Raw genomic sequence first — 27515 nt, forward strand, 5'->3', positions numbered from 1 at the left:
CTGCGCCCACACTCTCTACAGTCTCCCACATATTCCTTTTCCCCTTTCAGCTGGGCTTTGCTGACTTGAACCTGGCGGAGTTTGCAGGTTCAGGCTCTACTGTGCGCTGCTGCCTGTTGGAGGGATATGACACAAAGAACACCCGCCAGGACAACTCTATCCTGAAGGTACCAAGGATTCTGCTGCCTCTTCTACCCTACCAAGGGATGGGTACGACGTGGTTCCTCATAATCCCCTGGAGGGTTGTTAAAAATACAGGTTCTCAGCTGGGCATCGGTGGCTCATGCCTGTAATCCTAGCTACTCAGGAGGCAGGGATCAGGAGAATCATGCAAAGCCAGTCCAGGCAAAGTTTGTGAGACCCTATCTCAAAAAAAAACCCTTCACAAAAAAAGGGCTGGTGGAGTGGCTCAAAGTGAAGGCCCTGAGTTCAAACCCCAGTACCACACAAAAAAAAAAAAATTACAGTTTCTCATCTGGACAGGCAGCAGCTGATGCTGGGAACATAATGGGCCCTGGACTCAGGATCTCAGTTTTCCCATCCATAGTTGGGAGTGGACCCCCAAAGTTTGTAAAGGTTTGGTGAGATGACCCTGCGCTGAGTACTTGCCCTCTCCCATCTGGTGACCGCTGATAGTAGCACCATGGCTTATGATATCTGAGGTTAGCTTCAGGTTTGTATAGGAGAGAGTCAAGACTCAGAAGTTCTGTCATTTGCCTGGGATCATAAACACTCAATCCCCCATCTTTTGACTCCACAGCCCAGCTCCTAAGCATTGCCTCATACGACCTGAGGCAGCCTGGCTTCTTGAGGAGTGTCCATGAGTGAAAGAGTGATGTCCTGAACCTGTGTGCACTATCAAAGCTCCGAGGGCCCAGGGCCAGGTCCACTATGATGGCCAAACAGGGTGGGCAGCTCCCCCCCACCCAAGCAGCTGCTTCCTTTGGCTCTTGGAAACAGAAATATCTAGGTTTCTGCTGCCAACGTTCCTTTCTTCCTCCTTTCTACATCCTTCTACCAGGCTAAGAAAACCAGCTTGTCCTAATGCCATCTCTGAGAGCCAACCTAGTAGTGGCTAGCTGTGCCTGGTGCACAAGGTGGTGACCAGAAGCCCCAGAGGCATCAGAAATATCTGAGCTGCTGAATGTGGTAACACACGCCTACAGAGTGGCTCGAGTGGTAGAGTGCCTGCCTTGCTAGCGTAAGGCCCTGAGTTCAAACCCTAGTACCACCAAAAAAAAAAAAAAAGGAGAAAGAAAAAGAGATGGACTAAGCTGATTGGTGAGAGCCAGGCCCCAACAATGGGCCTGTGTACCCTCAGCCTGAATAGTCAAGAGGGTCTGGGAACCAGGTGTCTCTGCTCGAGGCTAGCTCTCCCACATCCTGTCCACAGGGTCTTGGGCAGTTACCTCTCCTTGGAATCTTGATTCATTACTCTATAACATGGGGTTCTCACCTACTTTCCTGGCCAAGTAAAATCTACAAAAAGCCTTACCAGTGGTCACCACTGAGGTCAGTGGTGGCACTGGATGAACACCTTTCCCACCCTGTCAGCTTCCGCTTGTCATTCCATTGCAGCCTAGATTTTGGAACCCAAACTTGGCCATATTTGGACCATTGCCAAAGTCTTTGCTCAAGTGGATACTAAATTCCTAATTGGCTTCATGCTTTACCTTATTCTCTGAACTCTCACCAGTCCTAGCCTCCTGTGATGGACCTTTTGAGTGTCCCTTACCCCCACAGGGGCTCTGTGAGCCCTCTTCCCTCCCATCCCGTGAAACTCTATGCCCTTCAGCTGGGCGATGCAAGTGGGAGTGAATGTATTCCCCTCCCCAAGGAGCTCACAATCTAGTCGTAATGTGAAATCACAGGAGCTGACTTGCTGCTTGTTCCCTGTGGCAGGTGCCAACTGAGTGAACCTCATATTGCATCTCCCTGTTACTCTACTAGGCAAGCTGCAGGCTCCATTCCATCTACACAAGAAATGGGCTCATTGTGGCCAGGCAGCCATGCCTGGGCTTGGTGCAGGTGGCTGGAGCTGATTTCTCCCCTCTGTCCATAGGTTACCATTGGTATGTTCCTGCTGTCTGGAGACCCTTGCTTTAAGACGTAAGTGCCATCAGGCCCTGGGAAGAGAGGGAGCTCAGTCCTGGGCATTGCTGGTAGTGGGGAGCAAGACTCTTCCTTCCTCCAGGCTCTGTGTCTCCCCTTCTTCATCTGATCCTGAGATGGGGCACTCTAGTCATACCTATCTGTCCTCCCAAGGCCACCGTCTACTGCCAAGTCTATCACCATCCCAGGCCAGGACTCCTCTCTGCAGCTGACATGTAAGGGTGGTGGGACCAGCAGTGGCGGCGGCGGCAGCACCAACTCCCTGACAGGTTCCCGGCCTCCCAAGGCCCGACCCACCATCCTGGGCTCAGGTACTGTCCCCATCCACTTGCCCCTCACCTGCTAGTGGCCCAAGCTTTGACCATGGCAGTGTTCTGTCCAGGGGAGGGGTTTAATGAGGGTGGAGGAGGATGGGGTGGGGCTGCTCATGCTGCCAGTTGCCCTCCTGGTCTGAGTGCTTCACATGGTGTGAAAATGGCGTGGCCTCCCTGCCCTTGTGGCCCTCCAGTCTAATAGGACAGGCAGGTGTTAATGGAATTATAAGTGATAAACATGTCTACCTACAGGCATGACAAGAGCTGGGAACCCACTGGAGGCCTCCCTAAGGAGGTGGTGACTGAGCTGCAGTATGTGGTATGGGGTGTGGTTAACCTGATGGAGGAACCTACTGGGAGCTCTTGACTTCCCGCTTGCCATGTGATCTTGACTGGCCATCGTGCAGTCTCAGCATCCTCCCCTGGAAAATGAGATTGGTGACAGTAACCATGTTCTAGCTTTCTTTAGGGATGAACTAAAGGAAATGTGCAAGTCTTCTGGCACACAGAGTACTCAGTAGGCACTACTTTTGTTTTTTTTTTTTTTTTTTTTTTTTTTTTTGCAGTACTGGGGTTTGAACTTAGGACCTCATGCTTGCTAGCCAGGTACTTTTATCACTTGTCAGCCCTTTTTTGTGTTGGGTATTTTTGAGATAGGATCCTGTGAACTGTTTGCTTGGGCTGACCTTGAATTATGATCCTCCTGATGTCTGCCTCCCAAGTAGCTAGGATTACAGGTGTGCACCACCCATGCCCGGCTGGTGCTATGTTTTATTACTTTGTCATTATTGATGTTGTTATGGAAAATGGGAAGGAGCCCCCTGGTGTTCGCTGCTTCCCCCAAGATCAGGTCTGTTGCTGTGTGCAGGGCACCCAGAGGTATGAGCCTTGGCCCTGCACATCCTTTGTGGGGTGGACTCAGAGCTGGGAGGCATTAGGTCCCCAAGCTGATCATTGAGCAAGGCAGCACATGTGGCCATGATTTGTGCCACAAAGAGCCATTAGAGGGAGCACAGGCCTCACTGGGTGTCCTGTCCCCAAGGCCTGGGAGTTTGTGAGGAACCCTAGGGCCTCCAGGTCTTAGACCCAGCAAAGTGAGACCCAGAACAGAAAGCTTGACTCCTGCTTTGCCTTGGCCTGGGAACCTGGGTGCTGCATGCAAGAGTGGGGCTTCCCAGCACCATTGTTCTCTCTAGCTTTGGGAGTGGGGCCCTTGAAGAGAGAACTGTCTTGGGACCAGCACAAAATAGAAGAGGTGCCTCTCCCAGGCTGGGTGTGAGGCCCGCTTATCTCTGCAGTAATCTCCCAGCCATTTGCAAAGAGGCTTCTTACAGAGCCCTGTGGAGTTTCCTTGTGTCTCCACCTGGGTGGGGAGTGCCAGGAAAATCTGTTTTGAAGTGACCCAGGAGAGGGTTGTTGGCATATCCTTTGTCTCTGCCCTAATCCCCTCCTCCACTCCACTCTGTCACCCTGTGTGCTCACCTACCAAAGCTCATTCCAGCCTCAAGGCCTTGTGAATGCTGTTTCCTCTTTCCACATCCCTGATGCCTTCTCTGGCTCCCTCCCTCCTCTGTGTCCTGAAGGTCTCAGTATTAAGTCACCACTTCAGAGAAACCTTCCCTGGCTCGCAGACTGGGCCAGGCCTCCCCACTCCCCATGGTTGTGGGTAACTGGTGCAGTTTTTGTTGAACTTTCCTCCTCACTGGCCTGCTGCAGGTACCCTGTGCAAGTAGGTCCTTGACAGATATGTGTGGAATGTGTGACCTGAGTTCAGAGAGTGACCTGTGGCTCAGGGCAGATTGCTGCTCCTCTGGACCTCAGTCTTGCTGTCTGCTAAACGGAAACACTGTGCTTCATGGGAAACTAAGTGAGAAGATTGTTGAGGATGAGGTGGCACCTGTGTAACCCTGCTCCTTCCTCCAGGCCTGCCAGAGGAGCCTGACCAGGGCCTGTCCAGCCCCGAGGAGGTATTTCACTCTGGTCATTCCCGCAACTCCAGCTATGCCAGCCAGCAGTCTAAGATCTCTGGTGAGTGGCCTTGCCCTGAACCCATAGCCTCTCACAGCCCCAGGTCCTCCATAATGACCCACCCTGTGACCACCCACCCCTCAGGCTACAGCACAGAGCACTCACGCTCCTCCAGCCTGTCAGACTTGACGCATCGCCGCAACACTTCCACTAGCAGTAGCGCCTCTGGTGGCCTCAGCATGGCTGTGGAGGGTCCTGAGAGCAGTGAGCGGGAGCACCGGCCCCCCGAGAAGCCACCTCGGCCACCCCGGCCTCTGCATCTGTCAGACCGCTCCTTTCGGTGAGAGATCCTGCTCTGTGCTCCTCAGAGAACAGATCTGAACTTCTGCTCCTTTGCCCGTGGCACAGGCACAGTAGGGTCCCCACCTCGGGGTGTTGGATGGTGGTGGTTCAACCACTGATGGTCAAAAAGGGTGCAGCCCAGGGCCAGACATGTCACACAGGCTTAGTAAACATTGCTGTTTGAGCATGGTCTGTGGGCCAAGCAGACCTGGCTTGAGCCTCAGATCCGCCACATACATGCTGTGTGGCCTTGAACTGGTTACTTACTTCTCAGTGTCCTTGTCTTCGATCAAACCAGGTAAAGGCAGCACTTACATCTAGGGTGATCCTGAGGTTAAATGAAATGCACCATGGGAGGTGCATGGTGCTGGGAGGGGTTGTTATCATTGTTGTCTTATTACTGCCCTGACTAGTGTGACTGTTTCTCCCCAACCCAGGCGAAAAAAGGACTCAGTGGAGAGCCACCCAACCTGGGTGGATGACACGCGGATCGATGCGGATGACATTGTGGAAAAGATCATGCAGAGCCAGGACTTCACAGACGGCAGCAACACTGAGGGTGAGCTGCTCACACCGAGCAACCTGGAGGGTGATGCCACCTGCTCTCAGGGCTGCCCCACCCCTACTCAGCCTCTACCCTCCCTTGTGTCCCCACAGATAGCAACCTCCGGCTGTTCGTGAGCAAAGATGGTTCCACCACACTGAGTGGTGTTCAGCTGGCCAACAGGTAGGGAGTGAAGGGCCAGGGGAGGGTGGCCAGGAGCACAAGGCTGAGAGTGCAGACTGCAGTCTCTTCACCCGGCTTCAAACTCTGGTTGACCTTGGGACTGTCACTTTCTGAGCCTGCTCCTGGTCTGTCAGGTTGTATGGACAACTCCCTCCTTCCCTAGAAACCTGTGTGGTGAGAGTGCCGGAGTTTGGAGGTAGCTCCCAGGATCACCTGGGGAAGTACCTCAGCATACAGCAGGGACTTAATACTTTCTTCCTTCTCCCTCCTGGGTTTGGGAACCCCAAAACAGTGTTGGTAATGACTCATTCATTTCTTGAACAAATATTTACTGAGTACCAGCTACACACCGGGCACTGAGCTAGGTGCCAGGGTACACAGGTTAGTGCTTGGTGACATTTGCAAATGAGGGAGTGGTAAAGTCAAGCTTTTTTTTTTTTTTCCCTTTCATTTTTCTCTTTCTCTCTCAATTTTATTTGGGGGGGGGTAGTACTAGGGTTTGAGCTCATGGCCTTATACTTACTAGGCAAACAGTCAAATACCACTTGAGCTATTTCCCCCAGAGTCAAACTTTTGCTGGAACTCTGCAGTCTGGGATGAGTACCAGGGAGTAGGGAGTAAGAGCAAGCAAGTGACCAATTGAGAGAGTAAGCAAGAGAGGGAGTGAATGAGTGAGAACGGAGGAGCTTCCTGCACAGGGTTGTGCCTAAGGCTTTTCCTTGTGTGGCTCTGGGCTGAGTGGGAAAGTGTCCATTTACTACTGTCTGTATGCAGAGCAGAAGAAACTTGGATAGGGACCTGCCCTTTTGTGCTGTTCTGCTGACCTCTGCTGGCCTGTGCTCAAAATTACAGCCTCCATCTCAGAGAAGGCCAACCTCCTAGGTTGTCCTGGGTTGTCCAAGGAGAAAACGCAGAGGCTTCTTTGGAACTTTGTAAAAAACTCCTTCCTAGCTTTCCTCATAAAATGAGGCAACTGGAGCTCAGGATTGGGGGAGAGGAGAAGACAATCTAAGCAGCAAGAATCAAATGGCAGCATGTTATGCCCCAAATGTCTGTGATGACTTGGGTGGGTCAGGTCTCATCAGGGAGATGAGCAGATCAGGTCTCCTAACTTTCTGTTGTCTTCTTGGCAAACCTCACAATCCCTCTGATCTTTAGTTTCTTCATCTTCAAACAAGGCAAGGCACAGACCTTTCTTGCCAGGTTTCCTATAAGAATGGGGTTGGCACACCCAAGTATATAAGCTGCTGGTGTCCTGGAAGGGCTCAGGCACAGTCTGTGCCAGCTCCGTGGACCCTACAGACTTGACTTCCTGTGTCTCTGAGGGAACATAACATCTCTGAGCCTCTGTTTTAGCTTTGCAAAACAGGGCTGGTTGTGAAGTTACCCCCAGGATCCCAGGGGATGCTCAGTAACTGGAGCATGGAGTAGAGTGAGCTGACCTGTCTCTCCCATGCAGGGTTTCCTCTGGGGTTTACGAGCCAGTCGTGATTGAAAGCCATTGAGAGAGCCGGTGTCCAGGCTGAAGAAGCCCCTGCCTTTGTGGGGGTCTAGACCTGCATCATTCCAGGAGGGACTTCCCTTTGGATCCCCACCGCATCTCATCTGTGCCTCCTCCAAGTCTTCTTGCCTACACCTGCCCAAAGCATCATTCCATTGTCCTCCCGCCCACCCTGGGCCCTTGCAGCCCTGTGGCCTGGGCACCACTGTGAATATTTTCCTCAGAACCACTAGAAGGCAGAACAGGTGGGCATGTGCTGCAGGGAGCAAGACGAAGCTGTCTAAGACTGTCCCCATGGAGTCCAACCTGGTCTCAGCTGAGGATATGCAGCAGCTCCTTCACATGTGGGGGTGCTTGTGGCCAAGGGGCCTCTTCCCCCATGACCCACTCTCTCCAGGAGCTCCAGCTTCAACCAGGCTAACAAGGCCTTGCTCCATTGCCCCCTTCACCCTTGGGGGCCAGAGCACCCCTGAATTCTGCCACTTGTGACCCTCTGCTCAGTGCTTCAACTGTCCCTTACCCCTGTCCTGGGAGATCCGCTGGCGGCTTCCTCCTGGGAGCCAAGACCTCAGACCGTACCCATACTCCAGATTGAGACCCCACCTCTCCCACCGAATGTTCTCCTGCTGCCCTGGCAGCCTGCACTTTGCACATAACTTGTCCCAGCACAACCTCTCTGGCCCCACTCCCTTCCCCTTGGCCTCTTCCCTAGGACTCCTGGGTGCTGCCTGCAGTGCAGTCAGGCCCAGGGTCTGGCAGCCCGGCTGGCTTAGGGCACTGCCTCTCTTCTAGCTAGCCCCAGCTCAGGCCTAAGACCAGAGCCTAGAAAGGCCTGAGTGTCATGATGCCCCCTGTCCAGGGCTGTCCTGAGCAGCTGACTTTCCTATAGGAAGGATGGGGCCAGGCTGGGCTGGGCAAGCAAAGCCCCCTTCCTTTGCTCTCAGGTCACATGTGCAGGTCAGGAAGCCTAGGCTGGGGCCCATGCTGGAGAGGCAGGTGTTCTGGGACTGGACAGGCTAGAGCTGGCTTCCTGCCTGACAAGTCTCAGCTTTCCTCTGTATCCCCTACTTCTGGTCAAGGGAGGGGATCCCTCAAGGGGCAGCATGCTTTCCCAGTGGGAGCAGTCTGGCCCTGCACCCCACCCCATACCCCGCTAAGGCCTCCTTGCAGCACTTTTTCCGCTGGTCCTCGGAACTGGCTTGAAGGAGGGCTCTGGCTGCCAACCAGGCCCTGAACAAACTCTTGCCCCTTTGAGTTTCACCATTTTATATAAACCCAGCAGGCTGGTGTTACTTGGCCCTAGCGGTTTTTTTCCTTATCTTTACTCTCTCTTTTTTGGGTTCACGTTCCATATTTTGTCCTCCCCCAGCAAGGGGAGGTACTTGTAATTCCCTACCCCACCTGCGGGCTGGGTCCCAGCAGGGCTGGGGATGGCCTGGGGCAGGACACTGGTTCTCTCTGGGTAGGGGATAAGTGTCCTCCCCAGACATGGCGGTCCCTTGTCCAGTGCCTGTCTGCTCCAGCTGTCAAGAGTTGAGGTTCTTGGTCTTGGAAACTTACTGATACTAGGACCAGAGCATTTCTGGGGGTTTTGTTGTCATCAGCATTATTTTAACCACCCAATAATGCTTTCAGAAAATGGATGTCATAAGGTGCCTGCTGTGGCAGGACAGCATGGCTCTGACTGGAGAAGGCTGTGGTCAGCTCGGAGAGTCCCTTCCTCCCTGGCAGAAACTGGCCACTGTCTGCAGATGAGGTGACCCTTAGAAGAATAGGGGAGCACCGTCCTTCCCTTCCATGCCCATGACCTCCCCCATCTTAAGAGGAGGTCACTGTAGTCAGGGTATAATTTGGGCTTGATTGAAAGTTCTTGGGCTTTAGGCATAAAGCAGCTGGCTTTGTCAGTGTCAGGGAGACTCCCTCAAACCAGCAGCCCCAACCTCACCTAAGCCAAGGTCTGGGCTCAACAGTTAGCCCAGGAGACAAGAGCCTGCCACATCCTCTCATACCAGGCCCTGGGCCAGGGTAACTGGGCTGAGAATTTGGCCATAACCAAATGAACACTGGCTGGAGCCAGAGGCTAGGAGCCCTGGCTCTCCTTGTATGGAAGCCCTTTCTTCATTCAGCCTGTGCGGGTCCCCTCAAGCTCAGTGATTCCCCCCAGGTGCCCATAGCACTTGGATGTCAGATTCTGTATAGAGAGATAGAATATATTAGAGGTATTTTTGGAAAGGAATTGGTCTATGCAAAGCCAGTTTGGAATCTTCTCGAAAGACAGTTTAATGTTTCTACTAGGAGATATAAAGAAAATAAAGGTCTACAATATTTTTAGGTTTTTTTTTTTTTTTCCCCTGATCACCCCGCAACTGATCACACTGCACAGTCTGTCAGGATGGAGAAAGTCCCCCTTCTATCCTAACAATGTTGCCACCACTGCTCCCCATCCCGTGGGCTGTGTTTGTATCTCTGCCCCAGCTTATTGTAGAAAATAATGTAAGGGGAAATCAGCCTAGTGTCGGTGTCTTGGTTTGGGGAAAAAAATTAAATACAGCGTTTTTATTTTGTTCTTTACCGTGTTACTTTACCATGTTGACTGGGGTCAGAGACAACATCAGAAGGAAGCAGATGCGTAAGGTGACATTCCAGGGGTGAGGAGGGTGTAGGCCAAGGTTCCCCAAGCCCTTTATTCCTCCAGATTCCAGGGCCCAATCTCACATGTGACCGTTCTGATCTCGGAATCCAAGTTCTAATGAGGGCTTTGCAGGCCAGGTGGCCTCCAAGAGGCCTACCTGCAGGCAAATAACTGCCTGTTTCCTCCACTACAGATGGGCTTGTATCCAGTGAGAACCTGAGGGTACAGCCTTTCCCAGCCTCTCTAAAGCCCCTGGCAGGCCTCAAGCCCCTCACCCCTCTTGCTGACTGTTCCAAGTCACAGAGGAGCTTAGTGATAAAGGCCAAAGTAGCCAGGTACCTTAGTGGTTTTGGCCAGGCCAGAAAGAACCAGGACACCAATCCTACCCCAAAACAGCACTATCCTACCAGGTGTCAGGGCTCATTCTTTACTGAGGCTGGTTATTGGTACCCTGGGAAGGGGAACGTTGTTTGGGGGAAAGAATGGGACTGTAGGTCAAGAGGGTCTTAAAAGCTTTGGGAAGGCAGTCCCTGTAGTCAGTGATGGGCCTAGAGGACAGAGAAGATTACTGCTGCTGGAGGGAACAAGCTATACAGGCTCAGGTCTTGTTCCCACTACCCTCAAGGAGAGATAACAGGTCCAGGGCCTTCACAGAAGCCCTTGGAGGAACTCTGGAGTCCCCAGAGGCTATGCCATAGCATTCCAGGATGGAAACAATTGCTCAACTTTAAAGCCAGTTGATGGATTCAAACTGCTTTGTGCCAAGCCCCATTCTGGATGCTAGGGTACAGTGAGCTAGATTGCCAAGGAAATCAGCTAATTAAAATGTAGCCAGCATCGGGTGGCTCACGCCTATGGTTTAGTTACTTGGGAGGATGTTACAGGGAGGATCAAAGTTCAAGACCAGCCTGGGCAAATAGTTCACAAGAGCCCATCTCCAAAATAACCAGAGCAAAATGAATTGTGGCTCAAGCGGTAGAGCACCTGCTTTGCAAGCGTGAAGCCCTGAGTTCAAACCCAAGTCCCACCAAAAAAAAAAAAAGCCACAGGCATCACTACAGAGATACACTTAGGGTTTCACTACGGAGACATACTTGGGTTTGTGGGGCACAGAGCGGGAGGCTGGAGCCTCTGTCTCGGGTGAGCAGCTGTCAGCCCCATACATGCCACATGCCTTGGGAGGACAGTGTTCCAGGTGCCTGACCTGGAGGAAAAGATGCTGTGGCTCAACCTCCCTTGGTTCTCAGAGGAAAGGGAAGGGATCAGTCCCAAACCTGTAACACAGCCCTAGAGGTAGTAAGAGAAGGGAGGGAGTGGAGGCTTGCCTTTCTCTTATCCCAGGCTGTACAGTGAACTCCACCTCTTCCACCAACAGACAAATTAGGGACCTCTGCCCAGGAAGTAGGATACGGTGTCCACTTCACCACCGACTCGGATTATGCACATCTCGGATTCTCACTTTTCTGATCTGAATAATGGGTATTCTGACCCTGGACCTCCATCTCTGGCTTGGGAACTAGGGGATATTGGGATGTGTAGAGACTGGACCCGGCAGTCTGGGTCTCAGTTCGGTTCCATTCCCTAGAGAGAACGGGAAAAAAACTCGCCCCACAATACCCTAGAGAAACTATTTTTCCCGGCATGCAAAGGGAGGCAGCGCCTGCAGGTCTCGTGCTACACGGGCTAAGGGGGAAAGGGACTACAACTCCCGGCGTGCACCGCGACTCAGAGCCGGAAGAGGCAAGAACCGGAACCGGATGTGATCTTTTGCTCTGGTGGCGGAGCAAGGGGAAAATGGTGAGGTTGGGGCAAAGTGTCGTCGGGGGTGCGGGGCGTTAGGGGGTCTGGCAGGGAGTCTGCTCAGCAGCTGGGGCTCGGGATCGGGACTGCTCTCCCGCCGGTTTGTGTACGGGTGATAACGCTGAGGCTCGGCACTCCCCGCCTAGAGATTGATGGAGAGTCAGCTCCTCTGTACACCTGTTGAGGGATGGAAAGCTGAGAGCGTAAACTAGCTGCCACGCCACCTCCATTAGCGTTACTTCGACAGCTGAGCCCTCCCTTTTCTCCAGGCCACGGGGACAGACCAAGTGGTGGGACTCGGCCTCGTCGCTGTTAGCCTGATCATCTTCACCTACTACACTGCCTGGGTGATTCTCTTGGTATGTCTCCCTATCCCTCGGCTCACATTTCCCCAGTCCTGGGTCTTGAAGCCCCTCCCTCCTCATACCATTTAAGCGGCTGCTATGTGCCACGGACCGTGCCGAGTGCTTTTTCTCCTTATCTCAGAAAGATGCCGGTGGTGTCTGCATTTTCTAGATGAGGACGTTGAGGCCCAGGGAGAAGGGTCTGACCCAGGATCGCATCCTATTACACTGTGAAGCCGTTGAGGATTCTTCCTGTACCCTTTGCTAGTGCCTGTACCCCCAGTGCCTCGGGGCAGGTCCTCTACACCAAGCGAGTGCCCAATAAACAACTTTTAAATAAACAAACGGAAGAAACCGAGCGCTGGTGGCTCACACCTGTAATCCTAGCTACTCAGGAGGCAGAGATCAGGAGGATCGTGGTTCAAAGCCAGACTGGGCAAATAGTTCCGAAAGACCCTATCTCAAAAAAAGAAAAAAAAATCAAAAAAGAGCTGGTGGAGTGGCTCAAGGCTCTGAGTTCAAACTCCAGCGCCACAAAAAAAAAAAAAAAAAAAAAACACAAGAGGAAGGAAACACACTCTACCCCTCAAAATGCCATCATCTTAAAGAAAAACAAATGCCTTCCCAGTGCTGTCAATGGGGTCAGCCCCTGAGACAGAAGAGGTGGAATGTTTGGGCTTGGGGGCGGGGCGAGGCCAGCAGTGCTCACCAGAAGTCTGTCCTCCCCTGTCAGCCATTCATTGACAGCCAGCATGTCATCCACAAGTACTTCCTGCCCCGGGCCTACGCTGTCGCCATCCCTCTGGCTGTGGGTCTCCTCCTGCTCCTGTTTGTGGGTAAGTCTCCCATTCTCTCAAGGTCCCTTGCTTCTCCTGTTTAGGATGTCCCCTGACCCTGATGTGTCTGGAGGGCTGCACCCTCACCCCTGAGCAGTCTTCCACACTTTGGCATTTGTACATCTGATCAGGGCTCCTGGCTTCCAACTATCCTTTAAAGGGAACCAGTCAACTCCTTTGCTTTCCGCAGTACCTCAGGCATATCTCCCTTTTTCCTGCCCCCAGCCACATCATCACTCTGCACACACCTCCTAGTCTCCTGTCACTCAGGCTCATAGTTTCTGTACCTCTTTCTGAGGCTGTCTAGGGATGGGGACTGCATCTTCATCATTGCTGTCCTCCGCACCAGCACAGGCTGTGACCCTGAGTTGGTGCTCGGGAGAGTAGTTTGGATGAATCAGCCGTTAGTTGGCTGGATGGTGGGGAAGCTGAGTGGATGGGTGGTGAGTAGGTGGACCTCCTTCAGATTCCCATGGAATCTCAAGCACTCAATACAGCATCTTGCCTGAGGGAGGCACTCACTTGGTGATTGTTGGACAAATGTGAATGGATTATGGCTTGCTGGCTGGGGAAGGAGATGAGCAGGAAGCCTGGAGGGTAATTTGGCAGGTGCACAAGCTTGCGTGTGGTTCACTCCCCCATGCCTGGCCATGCCTTGGCCTTCCAGAAGTCCTTAGCATGGATTGTATGTGATCTTTCTGTGTGCCAGGATTGTTCATTACCTACGTGATGCTAAAGAACCAGAAGGTGACCAAGAAGGCTCAGTGAAGGCCCAGCAGGGATGAGGCTGCTGGCCTCTTCTCCACATCCCTCCAGGCCAGGACCGAGAGTTGCAGCCTGTAGTCCAGGCACGGTGGCTCCTCCAGTTTGGCTGTCCCTCAGTGCTCTCAGGAGATGGCACTGCTCAAGAGTCACTTCTGACACACCAAAGCCCCCTCCTCCTGCTCACTCTTCTAGAAGTCAGCAAGTGGGTGGGGGGGTGGGGTGGGGAGGAGACCTGGAAACTGCCCTCTCACCTCTCATCTCTCACCCCCTTCCGTCTCAGGTCCTGCCCACCTCACTGTCAGACTCTCTGTCACTTTTTCCTCTTGAGTTCTGCCCACTTGCCTCAGTTTCTCTCCCGTCACATGCTGATGTTGGATTTAGCAGGTTCTAAAGCTGCACATGACCTTCCCCTTCTCCCCGTAAGTCCTGCCCCTCCATAAAGGCAGCTTTCTGAGTCTGACATGGCTCAGACTTGATGAGGACTTCTGGACATTGTTGGAAAGCCCTGGGGAAGGACTGACAGACCCCAGGACCACAGGAACACATTAGAACAGCCACATCAGCCCCCGTGTCCCCCTGTCAGGCCTAGGCCTGTTTGGAAGAACTTAACAATAAATGTTGTCTGTGTGTTTGTCTCATTCTTTTTTTTTGTTTTGTTTTTGTCTCTGTCATTCTTGACACTAGAACGGGGCTGGAGGTGGCAGGGCTGGCCCTACATTGGGCTCAGGTCAGAGGCCCTGCTTGTGCAGTGAGGGTGCTTCTTGTGCCTCCTCTGCTGTCCCTGTGCTGCACACTGGATAAGTGGGAACTGAGACAGATGTGGTTCTAGCTGGGTAGAGCTCACAGCTGGGAAGCCAGCAGATGCCTTAGCATGTCTTCCCTGTGCTAGCTTGTCCAGGATGGACAAGTATTTTAGGGATCCTCAGGTCACCCCATAAATGTCCAAGCCCATTGTCCAATTCTAGCACCCAGCAGCCCAACTTAGCATGACTCTGAGCAGTGAGGGCTGTCACTGAGTCAAGAGTGGACCCTTTCTGTGCTTGTGTTGTGCACTGAGCCTGCATAGGCTCCAGCCTGGCCAGTGATCCCACCAGGCCCTCTCTGGGCAGCAGCTCCCATTCTCCCAGTGCCTAGAGACAACCTCCATCACCCCAACCTTGGATGCTCACTCATCCTCCAGTCAGTAAAGATGTCTCTGTCATCTCAGAGAAGAGTCCAACTGCAGACACACTGCTCCAGCCTCTCTGTCCTCCCGGCCGGGTACAACAGTCCATGGAGCATTGGGTCCTATCTGTACTGCTGTGCAGGTTCCTCCCTCCATGGCCCTTTTCACAATTTCCTCACCTTGGGCTGCACTGAACCTCTATCCCCATTGCTCTAGGAAGGCTGCACCCACTAAGACCACCAGGGATATCTGTTCTTTAAATCCAAAGGATGGTTCCCTGACCCTCTGCCCCATCTGGCTTGTGACACTTGGTGTCTGTGATGACTGGTCTCCTACTTGATGGTCTCTCTGTCATTTGTGCTCCTCTGTTGTGCCATAAGATGCTGAACCCCTGACAGCTGGATCTCGGGCCTTTTTTCCCTGTACCTTTCCCTGGTGACATGCTTTTCTAGGCTTGTCTCCAGCCCAGCTCTCTCTTTGAAGCCCTAATGGTATGCCCATTGGATGTCATAGAGGCATCTCAAATTCATCCTGTTGTGAGCTGAATTCTCCAAATCTGGCTTCCTTCATGCCCTGCCCCTCTCAACAGATGTCTTGTGTCCCTAACTTTGGCTTTCTTATCTCACTCCATCCTATATCTACACCCTAAATTCTGTCAATTCTCCCTCTTTTCTCACTTCCCCCAGCTTTCTGATGCAAAGCTGCCATCCTCTGCTCTAAATCAGGGAGAGCTTCTTCACTGCCCTTCCTCTGCCACTCTGGCCTCCTCTGTTCTCATTATGCTCAACAACCGATGGTCTTTCAAGATCACTTAGAAAAAACATTAAGCAGATCATCTTTCTCACAGTCACCTTCCCTTACAGTACTTCTATGGTTGTCCCTCCCCACCAAGGCCCACTGAGCCCTGCATGCTCAGCGACTCTCTACTCACTGCAGCCATTCTGGCTCTTCACTTCCTGGGATTTGCTGAGGCACCCCCTACTCATGTTGGCCCAATTTGTGCTGGCCACTGAGCCAGGAAGTGGGGCCCACGTGGTTCCAGCCCCAGGGCATTCCCATTCTAGGGGGATGATATAATCAATAAATGAACAAGGCAATCTGACACTGTTAAGGGTCACTGTTAAGGGTGATGGAGAGAATAAAGGTGATGTGATCAAGAGTGTGGAGAGGCATGTGTAGATGGTGTCCTATAAGGTGACAAGAAGGAACAAGACAAGTGAAAGGGGGGGGAAAAGGAAGGCAAGCAGAGGGCACAGCAGATGCAAAAGCCTGCAAGTGAGACTCTGGTGGCTATCATCTAACAGCAGGGGCCCCGGAGGCTGGCTAGGGACTTAGGGGAGGAAAAGTGGTTGGAGATGGACCTGGAGTGGGGCAGGCAGCCTGGGACCCTGGAAAGAAGTTTAAATGTTGTCTCATTGCTGTGGGAAGCCACTGGAAGCTTAAAGCATGAGAGTGACATCATCCGATTTATGCTTTTAAAAGATCAGGCTAGCAGCTGGGTCCCTCCTGCTCACTCACTGCTAAATCTCCCGGGCCTATCACTGCTCCTGGCCCAAAGTGGGTGTTCCAAATATATATTGAATGAATGGATCCCCTGACTTCCTGAGTGACCTGGAGGAAGTCACTTTCTCTGATCTTAGTTTCTTCACATGAAAGACAATCACTGGGAATTTCACGCCTGAATGGGTTGGGTGGGAGGATTTAGGTTACCCGCGTCTCACTCTAGGGGAAAATTGAAAGGGAGGTCATCTCTCCTGGGGACCCTAGCCAACGCCCGGCTGCCCCTCCCGGCCTGGACCGCGGTCGGAAGGATGCTGCAGCCGCGGGGGCGGGACCCGCAGGCGATCGCCGGCGCCCCCCAAGCGGATTGGGCACAGCCATGACTGAAGCCGCACGATTGGTCGGTCACGAAGCGGGGGCGGAGCCTGGTTCCTGCACCGGGGCGGTGGGGACGCAGCCAAAGCCCGGGAAGCTGCTGCAGGGGGCGATGGCCGGGCCAAGCCCCGGTCCCCACGAGGTATGTGCGGGCCTGAGAGGAACAGGAGAGGGGAGGGTTAGTGGGCAGGGGTCGGGCCTACTCTCTGTTAGCTGTGCGGACACGCCCCCATGCCAGCTGGGGAGGGGCCCTTGGCGAGGACCAGGACACGCCCCACATGGGGTGCCGGTATGAAAAGGGGGAGTGATCTTTCGGGTATCCCCCAAGGTCTTCCTCAGTTTCCTCATGGAAAAAAATGGAGATAATAAAAGCTCCTTCATAGGGCTGTCAGGAGCTCAAGCTCTGCCAGTTTGGGGCACATGGTGGGTGCCCACTAGTAATGGGTGAACTGGTTTGATCTCAGAACCCTGCTGACCCTCCATGCTGGCCTGGAGGAACTCAGCACCGACGAGTGGAATAGATTTCACTGAAGTGCCATCGGGACTTCCTGTGCACTGATCTCAAACTCAACAATAACATTTAATATCTGCCACAAGAGAGTTACTATAGTTCTAAGACTATAGGGCAGCAGAGCAGGCGGGCGAGCATGTGTGTTGTCTGTGTGTGCACATGTACACAGCCTGACCACATGCATCCTTCGGTAAATTGGGAACAATTTACCTAAGGTCACCTGCCGTGAGAGCTGGTCAGTCCCAGCTGGATTTGATTGCCCAACACATGCTCTACCTACAATCTGTGCTAGGTGCTTGGTGGCCCTCAACACCTGGTGAGATGGGTTCCAAATTATCCCTAGCTTAGCAGCTGGGGAAACTGAGGCAGAGAGAGATGAGGGGAAGGCTCACAAATCGTGGAATGGGGGAAAGACCACATGTTCTTTCCTTCCTGTGCCTCTTCCCACCAGATCCTGGCCCCCTCCCCAGAGGCTGGACACAGAACAGCCACCTCAAGCTCCAGTCGCCGTGGCCTCCTCTGGCGCCTACGAGACAAGCAGTTGCGCCTGGGCCTGTTTGAGATTGGCCCCGGGCATGAGCTGCATCGGTTGACCTGTATGATGCAGGCAGGGCTGTGGGCTGCCACCCAGGTCTCCATAGACAACCCACCCACGGTGAATGGCCACTCCATCTCACACACCTTATCTTGCTAATACAGCTGCACTGGGAATCAGAGAGGGACAACAAGAGGAGGAAGGCAGGGGCTCATTCAGGGATGGAGGGACATTCTGGAGTGGCTGCTGGAAAGCCCAGGATGTTGGGTGTGTGAAGAATTCCCTGACTCAATTGGTTGCTGTGTGATTCTAGTGGGTTTCTGCTTCTCTCCACTCCTCAGTGTCCTCATCTATATAATGGGTGGAGGGGATTACACTTCTTGGTTTTGAGGCCCTTCCATCCCTGCCTGGGTGTGTGGTTGAGAAGGGCCTCCACCCCCACCCAGCCAGCCCAGTCCATTCTCCCTGGAGCCCAGGATGCAGCCATGCTGGCTCAGCAGAAAGGGCTTCCAACTGTTAAGCTCAGCAGCAGGGCAGGCGGGTGAGCATGTGTGTTGTGTGTGTGTGCACATGTGCACAGCCTGATCACATCCCACAGGCCATGTCCTGGAGGTCCTGGGAGAGTCCTCTAGCCCACCACCTGACCTCGTCACCTGCTGAAAATCTCCCATGGCTCCCCAGTACTCAGCATGGTCTTGAGATTCCACTGGTTACGAGGACCAGCTGTCCAGCCTCATACACAATCCATCCCTGCTTTCTGGCACAGACACTCAGGTGCCCCTCCCCTTCCTGGTTGCCACCTGCGCAGTTTGTATTGTCCTAAGCACCTTGCTCCTCCTGTCCACTACCCTCTGGATTTCAGCTCAGAGATCTCCTCCAGCAGCTTTCCCTGGTCCTGGCCCTCTCAGACTTTGTCAGGCAGGTCATTTGGCTTCAGGACCTCCTCTTTATACTGGGATGGACTGCCACTTTACTTGGCCAGCATGTGTGTCTGAAGACACATGTCAGGATTGAACTCAGACCCTGTTGCTGAGGACCCAGGCCCTGCCTCAGGTCATTCTCATCCTCCCTCCATCCCTGGACAGGCTGGCAGTTCATCTCAGAGACACCTCAGGTCCCTTTTTGATGAAGGGATCAAATTGGGGGTGGGGGGAAGCCAGGAGTAGGACACTTGGAGACCCTGGGGCAGGCAGTGGGAGACCTTGACTTTTCCCTGAGACCCTCTACCCATCCCTGCAGGGACCGCCCACCCAGGAGGATTTCTCTGAGGTCATGACCCAAGTTCATGATGAGGTAGGAAGGATGGGGGCTGGCTGAAGTGGTAGGCGGTGAATTTGAAACCTCAATACTGCCAAAAAAAAAAAAAGTATGATAAGATAGAAAACACAAGACTCCTACATGAGAGGGGCCTGTACCGGTCCTTGCTCTCTTCTTGTCCTGTTTCCCTATCCTTGCTCCTGGGACCTTTGTAGGAAGGGTGTAGTTACCTGACGCTCCTGCACCAGGGCCAACCGCACACACCTGGACACCCTTGGGGCTGCTCTTTCTCCCCCACAGGGCTTCGAGCTGGGCACCCTGGCCGGTCCAGTCTTTGCCCGGCTGCGACGCTCCGTGGGCCTGGCAGAGGAGGACTATCAGGCTGCGCTGGGCCCTGGTGGCCCCTATCTGCAGTTCCTCAGCACCTCCAAGAGCAAGGCCAGCTTCTTCCTGTCGTGAGCTTGCTGCATGGTTGGGGCGGGGTGGGGATGGGACCTCGAGCGGGGAGGGGACCTTGTCCCTTGGGAGAGAAAGAACGGTCCAGATGGAGGTCCGATGGAGGGAGGAAAGACTTAAGCGAGGGCCTGTGGTGAAGCTTTGAGCCGAGGCGACAGAAATCATCGTGCACAGGGGAGGACAGGGGACTGGAGGGAGCTGTTTCCGCCAGCCTGGACAGTGACCTTCCGCTTCCACCCCGCAGCCACGACCAGCGGTTCTTCCTGAAGACTCAGCGGCGCCGGGAGGTGCAGGTGCTGCTCACCCACCTGCCGCGTTACGTGCAGCACCTGCAGCGGCACCCACACTCGCTGCTCGCGCGGTTGCTGGGTACCAGGGCCGGGAGCGGGTTCTACACCGCAATGTACCTGGGGTGGGCGGGGTCTGTGGGCGGGGCCGGGATCTGGGGCGGGCCCAGAGGGAGCAGGCTTGGGATTGGATAGTATGTGGGCGGGGTCATACCTGGAGGCGGGGCACCACTGGGGTTAGGTCCGTGGTTAGGGTCCTGCGGAAGAAAGGGTCTGGGGGCGGGGCCTAGAGGGGCGGGCTCTGGATCGAGATCCTGGACGCCTTGGATCCAGGGTTGTGGAATTTGGGGCGCTCACGTGGCGCCCTCTCCCCTTCCAGGAGTGCACAGTCTGCAGGTGGCCCAGGGAAAGAAGGTGGGTGAGAACGAGGCGAGGTGGCTGGGCGGAGGGGGCGGCTGGAGGTGAGAGGGTGGCTTCGCTCACCTTCCGCCCCGTCCCCAGAAGTACTTCATCATCATGCAGAGCGTCTTCTACCCCGCCGGCCGCATCTCCGAGAGGTGAGTCGGGCACAGGGCCCCGACCCCACCCCGCGTGCGCCACCTCGAGCACCCACCCTTCACCGTCTAGAGCGCGGTGCTGAGACCCAGGGAGGAGCAGGAGTGCTCCCAACATCCGTGACTCGGAGACAGTGACACCCACCAGCAGCGTCTCTTGAGAACTCGATATGTTATGAGCTCTGTTGAGCCATTCCTGTTATCTTCTTCCCCCCAGAAGAATGATGAGGGGTGGGTGTTGCCAACCCCCCAGTTTTTCCTTTTTTGGTTTTTTTTTTTTTTGTACTGGGGCTTGAACTCAGGGCCTACACCTTGAGCCACTCCACCAGCCCTTTTTTGTGAAGGGTTTTTGCAAGATACGGTCTCGGGGCACTATTTGCCAGGACTGGCTTTGAACCGCGATCCTCCTGATCTCTGCCTCCTGAGTAGTTAAGATTACAGGCGTGAGCCACCGGCGCCGGGCTTTTCCTTATTTAAAAAAAAATTTTTTTTTTGAGACAGGATCTCCCTATGTAGCCCAGGCTGGCCTCAAACACCCATTCCTCCTGCCTACACCTTCCTACCGCTGGGATTATAGACATGCACCTCCACGCCCAGCTAACCCCCCTCATTTTATACCTGGGTGTGCATCAGGATTCAAACCCAGCCTCTCTTGCTGTACGCAGCCCTGACCACCTCAGGTTCCCAGTAGTGCTTCTCCCAAGGCCATTGGCGTCCCCTGCCCTCTGGGTGGGATTTCTGTGACTGGGACACTCTCCAGGATGGCGAGGTGCTAGGAGATGGGCACAAGCAGAGCTAATGTGGACTAGCCTTCCAGAGGCCTGCGGGGGGAATCCCTGTCACTGTGTGGCACAGGCAAGTCAGAGTTCCTGAGCCTCAGGTTCCTTCATCTCATGTGGGGACACAGGCTGGGGTGTGCTGAGGTTCTGTGATGCCTTTTGTAATGACTTTGGCGCATCCATGAACAGTCACCCAAGGGGAGTTCTTGTTCCTAATGACTACCTTCCGAGGTTCTGGGCATCTCTTCTATGTAAAGGTAGACCTGTCCCCCAACCTCCCAGGTATGACATCAAGGGCTGCGAGGTGAGCCGCTGGGTGGAGCCGGCCCCGGAGTGCAATGAGCTTGTCTTGGTGCTGAAGGACCTCAACTTTCAGGGCAAGACCATTAACGTAGGTGAGCCACAGGGTGTCACTGTCCTCCTCTTTCTCTGTTCAGGGTGAAGTTGGAAAGGAGGGTCCCTGGTACAGCCCCCTGCTTGAGTCACTAGGAGCCCAGATTCTGGGGTCAAGCAGACAGGGTTCAAATTCTGGCTCCAGGGCTGGTGGAATGGCTCAAGTGGTAGGAGTGCCTGCATAGTGAGCATGAGGGCTTGAGTTCAAACCCCAGTGCTGCCAAAACAAAAAAAAAAAAAAACAAGAAACAAATTCTGGCTCCAGTCTTCTTGCAATTAGGGGATTAAGGGAAATTATAGATGAGTTTCCTTATTTGTGGAAGGCAGACAATAACGACCGCTGCCCTCCTAGGGCAGAAGCATGTGGACCACCAAAGCTGGCACATGCCAGAGCTCAGGTGGGGCTTTGATGCTCCGGCAGGGCCCCAGAGGAGCTGGCTGCTCCGCCAGATGGAACTGGACACCGCTTTCCTGCGGGAGCTCAACGTGCTGGATTACAGTCTCCTGATGGCCTTCCAGCATCTCCACCAGGACGAGAGGGGCAGCAGCCTCATCTTCCGCCTGGCCAAGTGAGTCCCCCCCAGGGGTTATGGCAAGGATGGGGGTGGCAGACAGGTAGTGAGGTGTAGAAAGGCCTTTCCTGGGGTGGGGGCCCAGCACAGACAAAGGCTGGAAAGTGCAGAATGTGTGTGTGTTGGGGTGGGGGGAGGGTAAGTACCATAGAGGAAGGGACTGGAGAAGTCTGGCCAGTACGGGCAAAGGGACACAGGTGAACCACAGTGGGGAACAGAACTGGCAAGGTCCAGTTGAACATGGGCTTCAGTGCTGATTTGTAGCACCATTTTTCAGCAGGGGATATGGAGCTACTGAAGTTTCAGATCAGGGGAAAGACTTATTTGATTACTGCCCTAGAAAGAGCCCTGCCCTCTAACCCAGTCATTCCATATCCAGGACCCTGAGGTCATTGTCATTGGTACCATCTTTGCAGCCTCGCCTGTGTAGTAGTGACTGTCACTCCTTGCATGCTCTCATTCCCATTGTAGAGATATGAATACTGAGGCTCAGAGAGGAGAAGTGAAGTTGCAGGCGAGCTCCTGAGGATTCCTGTCAGTACTTGGTCACTTGGACCACAGTTCTTCAAGACCCACCTGTATGGCTGAACAGAATGGCTTAGGGGTTAAGATGGGTCCTTTAAGAATCTGAGCCTGTTGATTTGGTGGGTTAATAGGGAAGTAAAAGATGAGGTTCTCTCATTCAGCTCCCATTCCTGCCCCATGAAGGAAGATCTTAGGATGGGTAAGGCTTGAGCAGAATTGGGGTAGAGGCCCCCCATGCAGCCCAGAGGGGGCTGGGCGCATCCTCGTGGGATGGTGGAATGTGCCATGGGGCACAGGATCTCTCAAATCTGCCTAACCAAGCTAGATCAGCTTCTACCCCAGCTGGTGCTTAGGCCACCGCCATTCAGTCAGTAAGTCCTGGTTTCTATAGAATGGTTATTGTGTTGAAATATTTTTGTGCTCCATCCCGGCTCTCACCTGGTTCTGGTCCCTCACCACAGCCCCACCTCCCACCTCGTGGTCATCCAGGTTAACCTTGCCTGGACTGGAATAAAGCCTCACAGCGCCCCTCCCCTCCCTCCAGCGCCCCTCCCCAGTTTCTGCTGGGCCTAGAGGCCTGTCAAAGATACCTGATTTGGGATGAAACATTTTGAGGCAAAACTACACAAATTACCAGCAGACTGATGTTGTTCACAAAGTTTTTCAGCTTCGAAACCCTGGGACTTCCAGAGGTGAATGACCCCACACCGAAGTTTAGGAAATACCCAAATAAGGGACTTTACCCAAAGCCACATAGCACATAAGGAAGGACCAGGGTCTGGGATGCTCTAAAAATATAATTCAGGTCATACATGTAGTTAAACTTTTTCTAGCAGCCTAGAAAAAGGAAACAGCTGGCATTAATTTTAATATTTACTGAATACATCCAAAATTTGATTGTTTCCAGGTGGGCATAGTGGTATGTGCCTGTAATCCCAGCTACTCTGGAGGTTCAAGGCCAGCTCAGGCAAAGGTATCCCCAGACTCAAAAGCAAAATACAACTGGGGACATGACTCAAGTGCTAGAACGCCTGCCTAGCAAGCCCGAGGCCCTGAGTTCAAACCCCAATACTGCCAAAGAAAAAAATTCAAAAACAAAATAAAAATGAAAGGGCTGGGGGCATAGCTCAAGTGGTAGAGCGCTTGCTTAGCACATAGGAGGCCCTGAGTTCAAACCCCAGTACCACAAAAGAAAAAAAAAGTGTTTTCGTGCAGTACTGGAATTTGAACTCAGGCTTCATGCTTGTGAGGCAGGCATTCTACTGCTTGAGCCACACCACCAGTTCAAAAGGAAAAAAAAAATCATTTAATCTAATCAACATACAAATTGGTGAGATAGTTTACTTTCTTCTCACACTGTCTTCGACATTTAGCATTCTTTTACACGCACTGCACAAACAGGACACACCCAGTGTGGGAACGGGCTGACTGCCTGGGGCTTCCAGGAGGAGGCAGCAACCTCGCCCTCCCGTTGACCCACACCAGGTCCGTGCACGGGGCCCAGAGCCCTGAGGATCCTGGAGCCCAGAACCGCCGGCTGCTGCCCGATGCCCCCAACGCCCTGCACATCCTGGACGGGCCGGAGCAACGCTACTTCCTGGGCCTCGTGGATCTCGCCACCGTCTACGGGCTTCGCAAGCGGCTGGAGCACCTGTGGAAGACGCTGCGCTACCCGGGCCGAACCTTCTCCACCGTCAGCCCGGCTCGCTACGCTCGTCGCCTCTGCCAGTGGGTGGAGGCGCACACCGAGTGACCCGCGCCTGGCCTCACTGCCCCCATCCGGAACGCCGGGTCCAGCCCCGGCCCAGGGAGCTCGCCTGCCGTTCCTCAGTTGGCCACAAGAGGGCAGCACCCCCCCCAACTAATGGTCTCAACTCAGCCCCCTTGGATGGCGGTGCTGCGCCCTGCCACGTGCCAAGGACTCCCCTGCTTGAGCTCATCCGACCCTCAAAAATGCCATTATTCTCTTTTTACAGACCATGAAATGGAGGCTCGGGGGTGCAGGGGCTGAGCGAGATCATTCGGCAATAAATGCTGGAACAGGACTCCACCATGCCTCTGGATCTTGGAGCCTGTTTTTAACCAGCAGCTCCCAGCAGCAGCAGCAGTCCTGTCCTCGAGCTCTGGGGAAGGGAAAAACTGAAGGCTCTGCTCCCTTGTCGTCCCGATGGGGAAACTGAGGCCCGGAGACTTTGAGGGGCTTATGCACAGGTAAGTGGCAAGGTTGACCCTCAAACCCAGGTCGCCCAGCTCGCCAAGGGCCCCTCCACCTCCCTCTGGGACACCTCCTCCCTTCAGTCCTCGAATGCAGGTGGGAGGAGGTCAGGCAGCGGTGGGCTTCCTGGAGCTCTGGGAGGCATTCTGAAGGGTCACCATGGATCTCCAGTGAGCTCTGTCCTCCTCTGAGAGTCACTTTTCCCATCTGTGAACGGCTCAGTGGTCAGACCAAGGGTCCTGGGCTGCACAGACCTCACTTGGAACACCCTTCTCCCTCCTCCAGAAAACCAGCCTGGCCTCCAACCCCATCCAGTCCAATCCAACCACGCCCATGTGGGCCTTTCCATCCTGAGCTGCTCCAGGCTCCAGGGCCGTGAGACCAGGATAAGGTGCTAAACCTCTCTGTGCTTCAGTGAAATGGAAAGGATGCAAGCGGACCTCATTAACTCATTAAATACTTACTGAGCACCTGCCATGTGATAGGCTCTCTGCTGGGCAGTGGAAACCTGGGGACAATGATGCCACAGTCACAGCACTCACGGTCGGTGTGGGTGATGCTCCATGGACAAGCCCAGAGTCACAGAACTGGGGGGGAAGGAGCTGCCACGCAATTATTTCATGGGTGGTGGGAGGGGGCTTAACTTCTAAACAGACTAGAAGGGTCAGCCAGGCCAAGAACACAGTGAAGGCCTTGGGGGGCGGGGAGCCTGGTGTTTGAGAGGAAGGAAACATCTCAGAGCTGTGGGGGCCCCCAAGATTGAGCCATCAGGACCTTGGAGAAGCCTCTCGGGGAGTCCAGGTAGTCCATCAGATAGCACCAGAGAAAGATGGCTGCGGGGAAAGGGGGAGGAAGGGGAGGGCTCCCTCGGCAGGGAGCACAAGCTTTTTAAACACTGACATCACGGCTTGTTGTGTGGGTGACCTTGGGTAAGCTTACTCAACCTCTCTGAGCTGGCATGAGCTTCGGCATTTCTTGCTCTTGTTTGGGAGGAAGTTCAGACACAGGGACCAGGGACACTCACGGTTGGCAGGAACTGGGGTCTGCTGCCACGTTTCCTAGGGTGTGGATCTAGGGCTGACCCAGAGCCCACAGCCTGCTGTCACACCCAGGGGTGACTCAGCCCCTTCTCTCCCTTCGGGTCTCTGACCATCAGCCTTGTCTGGGGCCTCAGGCTGGACAGATGAAAGTGACTTGTCCAGGACCTCACAGGTTCCAGGGCTCCTGGCTCTCCTAACTCAGTCCATCAGCAGACTCTGAGCTCCTAGTGTGTGCTGGGTGCCAGCAGGTGCTGGAGGGGCCCCTGGGAATGCTATTGGTCTGGCCATACCCACACTGAGCTTAGTATAATAGTGGACGTGTAGACTGTTAATGAGGAAACCGGGTAATAGGGTGATTTCAGAGGGCAACAAATACTACAAAATAAAGAAATTAGGAGCCAGGCATCAGTGACTCATGCCTGTAATCCCAGCTTCTCCAGAGGCAGAGATCAGAAGGATCACCATTCAAAACCAGCCCCAAGCAAATAGTTCAGGAGCCCCTATCTTGAAGAAAAAACCCATCACAAAAAAGGACTGACACAGTGACTCATGCGATAAGAGTGCCTGCTAGCAAGCGTGAGGCCCTGAGTTCAAACCCCAGTGCCGCCAAAAAAAAAAAAAAAAAGGAAATCAGGTAAACTGGGTGTGGTGGTACACGTCTATAATCCCAGCTCTCTGGAGACTGAGGCAGGAAAATCTCAATTTGTGGCCTGGGTGGACTATGCAGTGAGACCCTGTCTCAAAAGCAACAACAAAACAAAACATCCCGGGTTCAAAAGGAATGAGGACATAGCGTTGGATAGGTGGCTTAGCAAGAAACTTTCTGAGAAGGTGAGGTTTGAGCTGATTGACAAGAAGGAGCTGGCCACGTGACTAGAGCTGTCCAGGTACAGAATGCAGTGCAAAGGTCCTGAGGTAGGAATGAGCTCCTTGTGATTAGAGGTCAAAGGGATGGAAGGTGACTGAGAGGGAGTTAGGCATTCACATCATGCAGGGACTTGCAGGCTGGGGTGAGGACAGTGAGTATTTCCCAAAACCAAACTGAAGAGCCTCATCTGGGGCTGTGGAATTTCCTGGTCTTGGTTCCACTGAGGACTTGGAATCTCATCTGCCCTGAGAGCCTGAGCCATTTGGACATGACCCTGTCTCCATGTGGCACTAGCAAGGAAGGTGTTGCTCCTCTGGGGAAGGAACCCTCACCTTAGCCATTGTGGGTGACGAATGAATGCAGAGGAAACTTCTTACTGCTGTGCCCTTGGGGCTGGGGCTGTATGAAGAGACAGTTGAAGGATGAGGTTGTGGGGAAGCCACAAGGGCCGTGACTTTGAGAACCCACTGTATGCCTTTCATGGGAGGATCAAGGAGAGCTATGCTCAAAGGAGGCCTCCACAGGCAGGGCCACTTCGGCCACCCTCCCTGTTCCCTCGACAGGACAAGGAAAGGCCTGCGGCCTAGAACATCAGGCTCAGGGGTTCCTCTTGAACCTGGAGAGGGTAGACGTAGAAGGGTGCCAAGCTGCAGATGGACACTTTTTTTTTTAAGATCTGGGACAGGAAGTGTGTTCTCCACTTCACAATAGCCCTTCCCTTCCTCCTAAAGCCCCACACCTGCGTCTTCAGTCCTCCCTGCCCCAGCCTGACATCCCCAAAGGAGCTCATGGACGACACTCAGCAAGGTTGCCTTTGGGAGGCCCGAGTGGCGGTCAGAGCTCTGACTTTGGAGAGAAGCTGCCCGGGTTTGAATTCTGGTTCTGTCATGAGCTTCCCCTACCCCTTCTCCCCGAGGGGTGTGGTTATTCTTCCCCTTTACCGAGGAGGAATACTGAGGCGCAGGAGAGGGACACATGGACATAATAAAAATAAAATAACTATATGAAAATCAACTCATTTTTCATCGTGTGTCTGAAATTCCGATTTTACTTGGCATCTTGTATTTTGCTAAATCTAGGAGCCCTATCAGCTTGCAACCCAGGGCTGCCTGACCCGAAGCTTTTGCTTAATTTCCCTGCCC

The 27515-nt window shown here is 53.7% G+C and overlaps 3 protein-coding genes across 6 annotated transcripts in view; all 3 read left to right on the forward strand.

The window, feature by feature from the left end:
• The window catches only part of Eeig1 (estrogen-induced osteoclastogenesis regulator 1), a 32716-nt gene extending 23181 nt beyond the window's left edge, over nucleotides 1-9535 (forward strand). For 2 of the 4 annotated variants that reach the window (XM_074053126.1, XM_020164281.2), the window contains exons 4-11: nucleotides 51-167; nucleotides 2063-2109; nucleotides 2266-2423; nucleotides 4350-4454; nucleotides 4539-4734; nucleotides 5174-5295; nucleotides 5394-5463; nucleotides 6923-9535. In XM_074053126.1, the coding sequence (XP_073909227.1) occupies nucleotides 51-167; nucleotides 2063-2109; nucleotides 2266-2423; nucleotides 4350-4454; nucleotides 4539-4734; nucleotides 5174-5295; nucleotides 5394-5463; nucleotides 6923-6968 (861 nt within the window). In that variant the 3' untranslated portion in view covers nucleotides 6969-9535. Of the gene's footprint in view, nucleotides 1-50; nucleotides 211-804; nucleotides 908-2062; nucleotides 2110-2265; nucleotides 2424-4349; nucleotides 4455-4538; nucleotides 4735-5173; nucleotides 5296-5393; nucleotides 5464-6922 lie in introns of those variants that run through there. The other 2 variants (XM_020164282.2, XM_074053127.1) reach the window with 2 other exon arrangements.
• A 137-nt stretch (nucleotides 9536-9672) lies between these two features.
• Dpm2 (dolichyl-phosphate mannosyltransferase subunit 2, regulatory) lies at nucleotides 9673-13979 on the forward strand. The gene is made up of 4 exons (XM_020164251.2): nucleotides 9673-11393; nucleotides 11666-11755; nucleotides 12474-12576; nucleotides 13286-13979. The coding sequence occupies exons 1-4, from the start codon at nucleotides 11238-11240 to the stop codon at nucleotides 13342-13344; spliced, it is 408 nt and encodes a 135-aa protein (XP_020019840.2). The 5' UTR covers nucleotides 9673-11237; the 3' UTR covers nucleotides 13345-13979.
• Nucleotides 13980-14130: 151 nt separating this feature from the next.
• Nucleotides 14131-26144, forward strand: Pip5kl1 (phosphatidylinositol-4-phosphate 5-kinase like 1). Its single transcript, XM_074053125.1, has 11 exons — nucleotides 14131-16523; nucleotides 17344-17547; nucleotides 18667-18720; nucleotides 18985-19139; nucleotides 19385-19509; nucleotides 19807-19841; nucleotides 19929-19984; nucleotides 21043-21155; nucleotides 21575-21722; nucleotides 23736-24461; nucleotides 24751-26144. The coding sequence occupies exons 1-10, from the start codon at nucleotides 16386-16388 to the stop codon at nucleotides 24001-24003; spliced, it is 1296 nt and encodes a 431-aa protein (XP_073909226.1). The 5' UTR covers nucleotides 14131-16385; the 3' UTR covers nucleotides 24004-24461; nucleotides 24751-26144.
• The last annotated feature ends 1371 nt before the right edge of the window (nucleotides 26145-27515 follow it).

The sequence above is a fragment of the Castor canadensis genome, chromosome 13 (assembly GCF_047511655.1).
Source record: "Castor canadensis chromosome 13, mCasCan1.hap1v2, whole genome shotgun sequence".
NCBI classification, from domain to species: Eukaryota; Metazoa; Chordata; class Mammalia; order Rodentia; family Castoridae; genus Castor; species Castor canadensis.